Source organism: Opisthocomus hoazin, chromosome 29 (assembly GCF_030867145.1).
Source record: "Opisthocomus hoazin isolate bOpiHoa1 chromosome 29, bOpiHoa1.hap1, whole genome shotgun sequence".
Classification (NCBI taxonomy): Eukaryota; Metazoa; Chordata; class Aves; order Opisthocomiformes; family Opisthocomidae; genus Opisthocomus; species Opisthocomus hoazin.
The window spans coordinates 276,055-287,006 of record NC_134442.1 but is presented as its reverse complement, the minus strand read 5'-3'; the positions used below and the strand labels follow the sequence as shown (position 1 = coordinate 287,006).

Here is a 10,952-nt window from a genome sequence, read left to right as displayed (position 1 = left end):
GAACCCCACCTCCTGTAGGTTTGCGAGCGGGAGGTGAGTCCTCTTCTAGCCCCAGGACTTCAAACCCTTCCTACATTAGGGTAAAGGAGATCCCTCCCTGTCATTTTCTGTTTGTCCTGTCTAATAACGGCACAAAGAAAGTTGTTTTTTCTTTCTAACTGTTTCACTCAGAAGAGAAATGACACTGTAGAAAAGGAGAGTTTCTCCCCAGCGGAGGAATCACCAGTGATGACTTCAGCCTGTTTCACAGCAGGTTCCCCTGGAGACAAAAAGACACCTCAAGTGAGCCCAGAGGGCAAAGAACCAGAGACACACTGAGCTTGTCCTCTGCTGCTGAGCTGAGGCTGAGCTTCCTGGATGAACTGACGTCATGGCAAGTGGGCAGTGCTGCAGACAGTGAGCTCTGCCCAGCAGCAGCTCCTCTGCAAAGCACAGCAGGAAGCAAGGTGAGAGGAGCGAGGTAGAGAGAGGTTGAAGGCAGTGTGGAGTGGGAGGATGCTGAGTGATCACTAGGCGAGAGATGTTTTCAGCCATTGACACAGTAAGTCTCTGCATGAAGGGCAATGTGCCTGCAGTTTGTGGAAAGCTCTCCTCAAGCTGGCACACCCCACAGCCTATGGGGGGGTGAGGAATATCACAGTTTTTCTGTTGTAGAAGGTGTGGGTGTGCTGCAAAGCAGGGACTGCCTGCTGCACCCTCAGAGGGACAGGCCGTGACAGCTGCCTCCTCCCAAGGATGGCTGCAGGGTTGGGAAGGTGGATGTGCAGCCCGGGCTGTCCCAAGCTGTCCTTCCGTGCGGGGTCTCTGCACCAACATGGTGCTGTGTGCTGGGGCAGGGACTCTGCTGCCTGCCAGGGCCAGGACTCACCCTGCCCAAGCAGCTCACCACAATGCTATAGGGAGAAGCTGTGGGTGGAAGGAGCGACCCTTGGCAGGGTAGGGTCTTTCTGCTGCATGGGTCAGGGCTGCTCACAGCTCCAGATCACCCCCAGGGCATTTCCAAGGGAACTTCTCAAGATGGAGTTCCCTGAAGGGCAAGGTGTCTGTCTGCTGAAGTTTCTCCTCTTGGTTTGCTGGGTGGGCAGTGGGACATTTCCCAGGGCACTTTTAAACCGGAGTGTAAAAGGAGGGATGACTGTAGAGAGGAGAAGCTTTCCTGAGTCTGCATTTTCACTTTCCAGCTGTGGGGACTACAGACAGCACCAGCATCCCCTGGCTACTTTCATCAGGGTTTGTGTGAGCTGCCCTTCAGTCCCTGCACACACCGAGAGGCTGCAGGGCAGAGCTGGGCACACAGGGGCTGGACTGGGGTCTGTGAGCACTGGCAGGGAGGAGATGTGGGGCCAGAGCAAGAGCTCCTGGCAGGGACAGCTCCAGGCAGTCGAGATGGGCAAGCAGGGAGGGAACTGCTCATGGAAACCCTGCTGCAGGGGAGATGTGGGCACCTCCTGGCCATGCCCTGCAGTGCAGATGCCTGTCCTGAGCAATCCCCTTCCTCTCTCTTCTGCCTCTCCCCTTTCCTCTCTCAGCCAAATCCTCACTCTATTCTTCCTTAGTTTCTCCTCTTGTCTCCTTGAAATTTATCTTCTTGCTGCTGTTAATCTCTGGGGATGGGAGTCTGAGCTGCAGACTCAAACTGTGATCTTGTTTGTCCGTTCATGCAGGTGTGACCATGGGAACAAGTGTCCCACCTTCCCTCTAACCTGTGGGGCTGTGGGCAATGCAGCCTGTGGGGCTGGGGACTGAGTCACTTTTCTCTAAATGAAAAGCTGTCATTAGGATAATTGGGTAACTCCTTGGGTGTCATTCCAAGGTGTCAGATGCCCTCCAGGATGAAAATGTGACCTGCAGTGTCTCTGTTGTATTTTAAAGCCCCATGGAGAAACATAGAGATATTACAACCGAGGAAATGCTGTTGGGCTGTTGAAATGAGCCACTTTTGTTCTTGGCTAGAAGTGGGGTGCTGAGACCCACAGTAAGAGTGAGACATTCACTGGTCTCTGTTCTCCGTAGTGTCTCTGTCTGAGGAAAATGAAAGCCCAGGGCAGTTCTTCCAGATGGAAGGATAAACCATCTCCCCTATCTTTGCACCAAGCCCAGTCAATTCTCTTGCCTCGCAGGACTCGCTCTATTTTCTCCCAGCGCAGCAGAAGTGCTGAGGGTTTCTGACATCCAAACACACACCCAAGGTGACATGAGGGAAGCTGTAAGAACCCAAAACCTCTGAGACTGCCTTCTGCCATCCCCATTCCTTAGCACTGCCAGTGCTGATGCTGAAAAGCCCTTCTGCGATATGATAAGGTTCTTTTCATGAAGTTGAACACCAGGTCTGGCCCTGCCCAACCATGCCCATGAACACACTGCTGCAGAGCAGGGCTGGATCCTTGGCAGCCAGAGGGAGGAGGTCCTGCTCCTTCCGCTGCACTCAGCAAAACCTAACCTGAATTGCAGCCACAGAGCTGAAGAAAGGGCTCCTGGAAAAAGAATGAGGTGTGTGTGAAACGGTGAGGGTCTAGGAGAAAGGCTTTTATGCTTCTCTGAGCTGTCCGCCCTGACTCTTCTCTGTTTTTTCCTCTAATGACAGGTCCCCATGCACAGAGGAAGCATATGTCCAACGGCAGCTCCGTCACACAGTTCCTGCTCCTGGTATTTGCAGACTCTCGGGAACCGCAGCTCTTACACTTCTGGCTCTTCCTGGCCATCTACCTGGCTGCCCTCCTGGGCAGCGGCCTCATCATCACCACCATAGCCTGTGAGCACCGCCTCCACACCCCCATGTACTTCTTCCTCCTCAACCTTGCCCTCATCGACCTGGGCTCCATCTCCACCACTGTCCCTAAATCCATGGCCAATTCCCTCTGGGACACCAGGGACATCTCCTACTTCGGATGTGCTGCCCAGCTCTTCATGTTTGCCTTCTTGGTAGCAGCAGAGCTTTGTTTTCTGACTGTCATGGCATACGACCACTATGTTGCCATCCGCAGACCCCTGCACTACAGGACCCTCCTGGGCAGCAGAGCTTGTGTCCACATGGCAGCAGCTGCCTGGGGCAGTGCTTTGCTCAATTCCCTCCTGCACACTGCCAACACATTTTCCATACCCCTCTGCCAGGGCAATGCTGTGGATCAGTTCTTCTGTGAAATCCCCCAGATCCTCAAGCTCTCTTGCTCACACTTCTATCTCAGGGAAGTTGGGCTTGTTGGGGTTAGCTTTTCTTTAGCTTCAGGGTGTTTTGTTTTCATTGTGCTGTCCTATGTACAGATCTTCAGGGCCATGCTGAGGATCCCCTCTGAGCAGGGACGGCACAAAGCCTTTTCCACGTGCCTCCCTCACCTGGCCGTGGTCTCCCTGTATATCAGCACTTCCCTGTGTGCCTACCTGAAGCCCCCCTCCATCTCCTCGCCATCCCTGGACCTGGTAGTGTCTTTCCTCTAGTCTGTGGTTCCTCCAGCATTGAACCCCCTCATCTACTGCATGAGGAACCAGGAGCTCAAAGACGCAACAAAGAAGCTCATTCTGTCAGTAGACTTTCTGCAGCAATAAGCTGTCATGTCTCTTCACAAGTGATTTCCAAATCATCTGGGGAACATCTTGTGGTTTGGGCTGTGGGGTGAGTGCCCAGAATTCTGCAGCACTCCGTGATGGGCAGTTCTGTGGGACCAGCCCAGACTGGACTGCTCTCCTGGACTGGGCTGGGGAGAATGCAGGGGAGGTGGAGAGAGCTGGGGAAGGGCTGGCCTAGGCGGGAAAGTTTCCAGAAGAGGAAAACACCCGTGTAGAGCTTCGCTGTTTGAGTATGCAGGGTGAGGGCACCTAGAAGGGTGCTCATGGTGCCGAGCCAGGTGACACAGTGAAGGAAGCAAGGCATGAAAGGTGTAGAAGAGAGGGGCCCGATCTGTGTCATGTTCCCTGGACACCCCAGGAAAGCTGTGCCAGCACGACCTTGCCTGACCACCCCACACTCCAACCCTACCCATCTCTGGCTCTACACCCCAGTCCTGAGAAGGGATGTTTGCTGCATGGTCACCCCCATCGTCCTCCAGGTCTTTGTGATACCCAGCTCCACTGCCATATTAATATAAAGGAAATCACTTTCCTCCTTACACTCCATACACACCAGGTCTCATAGCTCTTGCCACAGGTGGTCTCTCAGCCAAGCCTCTTATCAGTCAGCTCTGTTCAGGTACTGGATTAGGTGCTTACGGCCGTGTCTCGAGAGATCTTGAAAATCCCCATTGTCTGAGATTCCTCCAAGTGCCCTCGGTCTCTGCTGCAGTGTTTGACTCTGAGGGATTTCTCAGCTCCTCTACTGGACAGGCAACAAGTTAGGTGAGAGCTTGTGTGTTGGTCAAAGGAGACACTAAAAAGGAGAACACTGTGCTAGGAAATACTTATAGTTTCACCCTGGCCAACAACCAAATACCCAGAATGAATTGCGCACTCAACCCTTATACACCCAGCATGAAGGAGGAGACAGTCGGCACTGACAAAAGTGAGAAAACTCATGGGTCAACACAAAGACAGTTTAATAGGTGAAGCAAAATTTGCATGTGTGAGCAATCAATAATGAGGAATTCAGTCACTGCTTCCCATGGGCAGACACGGGTTTAGCCATTGCCAGGAAATGAGGGCTTCAATACAGGTATCAGTGACATGGGAAGACAAATATCATGACCATAAATGCCTTCATTTCATCCTCTTCTCCCTGAGTTATTATCACTGATCATGACTTCTTATGGTATGCAATATCCTTTCAGTCATTTTGGGTCAGCTGTCTCAGGCTCTTCTGTACACCCAGCCAACTCACTCCCCAGGCAGAGTGTGAAAACGAGGAAACCTTCATGCTCTGTAAGGACTGTTCAGCAGTAGCCACAACATTGATGGATTATCTATTCTGGTTTAGTTACAAATCCAAAGCAGATCAACATATGGTCTGCTGTGAGGAGAATTAACTCCATCCCAGCCAGGTCCAGGGTGAGGAATGAACAATGTCTTATTTAAATGACCTGAAGAAATGTGTGAATCCCAGACCCTGACTCTGATGGGGCACTACTCAGTCTCCCCAGTATTCACGGGCCAAGCGAGACAGCAGGATGCAAACAGTCCATGAGGTTTCGTGGGGTGTTTGTGGAGTTTTCCTGTGAAGTAGAGGAACGCAGCTCCAGCTTAATCACTTCTTAGAAAGCACGTAGGAAGTCACACGCTCATGGAAGGGTTGGTCAGGAAGAGACTGTTGGGTGTCTTTTGTCCGCCCTCCAGTCTGACTGTGACATTGTGGAGATGAAACCTGAAGACCTCCAAAGGTAGAGATCACAGCGATGCTCCTCCCAGTCCATTTTATTTTTCCTAAGGCTCAGCCTAAAGCTCCAAAAAAGCCCTCTGTGGCTGTTACTTCTGTCATGTCATTGGTCACTGCAGAGGAGAGCTTGGCTCTGTCATCTCTCCAGGTAGGCATAGGCTCTTCCTAGGGCAACCCACGCCTCCCCTTCAGCAGGCCAGAGAGGCCCAGTTCTCGCAGACTGTCCTCACACCTCATGCTTTCAGCCCCTCACTCCATCTTGGCAGACCTCCTCTGGTTTCTCCACTTTCTTTTTGAAATGTGAAGCCCACTGGTTCCTATGACATCTGCTATCATCATGCCCAGTCCCTTCTCCTCAGGGAACTCCTTTGCCATTCGGATCCCTTCCCATGCTGCTGCATGGACTTATTCTGCAGCTTTTCCTGCTCAAGGTTCAGGTTCCTGTTGCTCAAATCCTCAGGTGCCTCCAGGTCCGCATGGACAAAACCTTTAACCGTCCAGCTTTGAAAATGTGTGTACTCAAGGTCATCCTGAGTCATTGTGCTTCTAATATGACCATAAATAAAGTAGTTTCAGATAAGGAAAGTGTGCCAGTGTTCATGGACTTGCTAATCAAAGTAAAAAACACTGTGGTAATCATGTAAGAGAGGAGGATCCAAAGTGAGGAAATGCAGACCAAATGGGGAAATGTAAAGAAGACTTGGCTTTATTTTAAACAGGAGTTGAAAAGGATGGTTAAAGAGTAGGACTGGAGAGGTGGGAAGAGTGAAAAGGGAATGAAAGGGGAAGCAAAGGAAATGATGGAGAGTGTTTTTGACATCCTTGTCAGGCAGCCTGGCATCTGAGCAATGCTACCTGGAGCAGGACAAGAAAGCTGCAGCTGGCCTGACTATACTAACATCTGACTTAGTTCCATGGTCATGGGGAACCTGAGAACTTTCCCGACTGTCCTCAAGGGAAGACCAAGAGGGGAAAGGAACCCCAGCGTCATTTAGATTTCCAGTCTCCTACACGGGACTTCAGGAGGTCTCTTTACTGGCCTCGCACTCACATCAGGACCAGCCATGGAGTCAGACCACATTGCTGAAGGCTTGATCCTGGGGTGGCTGGAAAGCTTCCAAGGACATAGATGGTACAATATCACTTGAAGACCTGCTGCAATGCTTGGATGCCCTCATGGAGAAAAAGACTTTTCTTATCTCTGTCCTGAAACTTTCTTCATTCCACACCTTTGTAACGTCTGTTATCCTCCTGCCAAGAACCACGGTGACAAGACTGGCTCCAACTTCATGAATACTTCCCCATAGGGACAGACAGGCTGCTACGAAGTTCTTGAGACCTTCCACTCTCAAGGCTAAACTAGACCCTTGCCCTCAGTTTCTCCTCTTGGAGAGGTGCTTCGATCCGTGAACATCTTGGTGGCCCTGCACTGAACTCACTCCAAGCTATTAAGAACCTCCTTGCTGTGGCGGGTTGACTCTGGCCAATAGCCCAGCAGACACCCAGCCGCGCACTGGTTTCTTCCCTTTCCCAGTGGGACAGGCCAGAGAACAAGAAGATATAAAGGCTGAAATGTATCACCCCAAGATAAGAACAGTCTAATAGGTAAAGAGACTAAAAAGACCTCACCAAGTGAAACAAAGACCATCCTTCACAACCTCCCACTAGCAGACCGATGCTCTGCCACTCTCTGAGCAGCAGATTCCTTGAACAATGAAAACCTCCACATTCTTCTTCCTCTGTCCCACACTTTTTGTCCTGAGAATGAGATCATATGATATGAAATATCCCTCTGGGCAGATTAGATCAGTTGTCGTGGCTGTGTACCCTCACAATGTCCTTCCCACCACCCACTTTCTCACTGGGAGGGAGCAGAGCAAGAAACAGAGAACACCTTGACACTGGGCAAACATGGATGAGCAATAGCCAAGACACTGGCGTGGTACAAGCATTGAGTTTTCTCAACTCCCTTGGGGCTGGGAATCAGCCATCCTTCAGGACATCTGGTGGTCTGGTCCAGAAGAGAAGCCATGGTGCGCTGGCCTTTATGCTTTGGGATAGTGAGAACTGCAAGCCCATGTGTCACCACAGTGGAGCACACACCCCACAGGAGCTGCTGCCCATGGAGGGAAGCCCACGCATGAACAAGTTTTTGGGCAGGCCCTATGGCCTCTGGGGTACCCATGCTGGAGCAGTCCATTCCTAAAGGACAGTACCCTGTGGAAAGCATCCAACTGTGGAGCAGTTTGTGGAGAACTGCAGCCAATGGGAAGGACCCACAATGGAGAATTTCAGAAACAGAGTGTTATGACCTGACTGCCACTCCCATTCCACATCCTCCCTTTGACACTTGGGTGTTAGGAGTTAGGAGTGAAACTGAGCTTGGGAAGAAATGCGTGAGGAGTCAATGATAACTCCCCCTGTTGCTCCACAATGCCCCAGTACATCCCAGTGACCTCCATGTAGGGCATGACTCCTTCACCACTGCTCCCTCAGCCTGATGGTCCAAATGCTTTTTTACCCATTTCTTTGTCAACCCATCCAGACTGTAATGGCCTAACCTGGGAAAAAGGACGTTGAGGGAGACCATGTCAGAAGGGTCAAAAATGGCATCCACTTTTCTTTACTCTTGCACAAATGCTGATACTTCATCATGACGGCAATCAGGTTTCAGAGGCATGATTGACCCATCATCAATCCATGCTGACTGCTTTCGGACACGTTCTTCTTTTTTAGGTGCACAGAAATGCCAAAGTGACCTTGTACAACCTGGGGTTCCCTGGGGTGACTTTCTGACCTCTTTCAACAACAGGCACTACATTGTCTTGTCCTCACTCACAAGAGCCCTCGACCAATGCCGTGAAGTTTTGAAGGGGATGTTCCAAAGAAATGTTGATCTGTCGCTATAACTTCATAACCCCTATTCTGCCTGTTAAACGGTGTATGGAATTTTTCTAATTTTTCATATATTTTCACCTGTCTGGACTATTTGCAAAGTAATTTTTTCAGATGCAGGCTGCCTAGACAAAGACCCTATACATTTATCTCCATTTTCTCCTCATCTAATTCTTTGTTCATTCAGATTCCTGCCACCTACCAAACTGCTGTTTTGACATCAGGGAGTTAAAAGTTTGCCTGCCTTTCAGCAGTCTAATTGTCTCCTTAGCCAACTCTGTAAATATGTTTATAAATATTTATTTTCCTCTACCTAGCTACAATATTTCTCATAAGCTTGTGCGTTACAGGAAGGAAACCTCCTTAGAGGTAGATTGTAATTACTGTATCTTTGCATAGTGTGTTTTTTGTTTATGAGACTTGATTGTGCTTTAATTTTTCTTTTCTTGCAAATAGGAAAACTCCTTCTCTGCCTGTGTGCAGCCAGCTCTCTATGGAGAGTAGGTGGGAGATGGTGCAATGGAGCTGTAACATCCTGCTGCAGAGATCAGTGGAGAAGTCTGATGCAAAGAGCAATGAGATAAGTCCAAGAGAGCCGATGAGAGAAACATTGGGGTTGGGGAGATGAGGAGCAAAGTTGTCCATAGAGTGTCAGACCTCAAGGGACTGCTTCTCCTACCTGTGCAGCCCTCCTGAGAAGACACCCTGGAACAATATCACTTGGGCAATGTTTCTACCACTTATTCTGAAAACCGAAAAGCAATTAAAAATATCCCTTAAAATAAACAAATTTTAATTTTTTGTTAGGAACAGTATAACATCTTCCTCCTTATCTACACTATGAAAAAGCTCCTGTTAGCTGTACGAGTCTTGAAGAATTGAATAAAATTACATGAGCTTGTTAGCTTGGCGCTCTGCTCTCTGTATTTTAATGAGCCCCACGGGTATTTGGTGTTGAGTCCATAAACCTCAGATAGTGAGAGGAGATAGAAAAAATGCTCAAGAATTCAGAAGCAAAACTGAAAGTACCTGGAAGCATTGATTGGCCCCACTGAGGGCCATTACTGACAAAGCCTCCCCAGGGACTCCTTAGAGCAGAGAATTGGAGGCCATGATTGCAGGTAGGCAGAGGCACTGTGCAGGTGGCTGCAATGCTGAGAAAACCTTTGGTCTGCTTTATGAAGCAGAAAGGGCAAGCCATCAGCCCCAGGCCCTGGGAAGGCCGGTCCGGTGCCTCACACATGGCTCAGGGATCATCTTGGGGACACTTGAAAGTGTGGGTGAACAACGACAATTGCAAAGAATTCTGCAAAACCTCTCAGCTTCCGAAAGAAGAAGCGAGGATGAAACACAGTCCAGAGACTCAGAAGCATGTTTCTCCTGGAAGGAATCAGTGGTAGAGGCAACTGTCATGGCCAAGGGTACAAAGTCCTCAGTCTTCTTGAAACTTTTGTGTCTGCCAGAGTCCTTAGCTGTCTCTACTGCCGGCTGTCCTACACTGTCCCATGCCTGCACTTTTTTTCCCTTCAGCCTGTAGGCATACATCTTTACGTCCTACCCAGCACTCACACCAACATTTCCATAACTTCACTGATTTTTTCCCATGCTCACTGATTTCCCCTTGAAATTCAAATCCATGGGCTGATCCAGAGTCCCTCTGGGTGACCTGTTGCACAACAAGGATACCCTTTGAGGGAACTTCCTTTTCTTCACCTCTATTCTGAACCTTCCAAGCAGCATTTTGTAAAGGTTTCCTTCCCTTTTCACTACCAAGAAAAGCTCCATCATCTCTAAAACTACCCTTCAAGCAGATGCAGGCTTCTACTTTAGTGCCCTCAGCCTCCACAAGACTAAAGAAGTCCAGGTCCCTCAGCCTCTCCACAGAAGCCGTAGAACCCATCCTGGCAGAAGTCCTCTAGAATCTTTCTGGTTCCTCCCCATTCCTCCAGAATGAGGAGCCACACATGCAGACACACCAGTCCAGATGTGACTACACCAGTGCTGAGTCAAGGAGGGTGATAACTGTTTTGCCTGGGCGGCCACGCTCCTCCTAATGCAGCCCTGTATGCTGTTGGCCTTATTCACTTGGAGCATGCATCACTCTCTCATATGGCATCCTTTGGAAAGCCCAGGCCCTTCTCCTCAAGAGCACTTCTGAGGTGTTCAGGTCCTCACCTGACCACATTTCTGTGAGTTATTCTTCCCCACCAAATAACTTACAAATTCATGTAAAGCTTCTTCAGGCTTCTACTGCCAAATCTGAAAGTTTCTCTAAGTTTCCCCTGTATTGAAGCTCTGTTTCGACAGTTTTTGATGTGTACGTACCAGATTTGTGGTGCCTCTGACAAGACAGCAGCATGAGGAGTTGCAGGACACCACTGGTGAATTAAGGAGGTACCTGTTCAATGAAACTGCTGACTAAGGGAGGAATTGCCATGGTGACAAGCTTGGAAACACGAAACAAAGGTGCAAAGGAAGCCAGACTAAAGAAAGGGAGGAAAGGGTAAATAGAGATGGGCTGTTTGCATGGGAAGGTACAAGGATGGTCAAGGGCAAGAAATTGTGAGTGAGACACAGCTGAAACCAAGACAGCATCCACCCCTTATTTTATACCATCTACATCACGCTCAGATCCCACACCTCCCAATAAATTGCCACCACTTTTCCTGCCTTCTGATTTACACACAGAGATAGCATTCCTTAATCTGTGGGTCATCCCTCTAAAGTGGTCGTTGAGTTCACGTAGCCCAAGACTTTG

At 49.5% G+C, this 10,952-nt stretch overlaps 1 protein-coding gene across 1 annotated transcript; it reads left to right on the top strand.

Annotated features, from left to right (window-relative positions):
• Positions 1-2,607: 2,607 nt before the first annotated feature.
• Positions 2,608-3,435, top strand: LOC142364748 (olfactory receptor 14J1-like). Its single transcript, XM_075444876.1, has one exon. It carries the CDS (start codon positions 2,608-2,610, stop codon positions 3,433-3,435), a length of 828 nt encoding a protein of 275 aa, XP_075300991.1.
• The last annotated feature ends 7,517 nt before the right edge of the window (positions 3,436-10,952 follow it).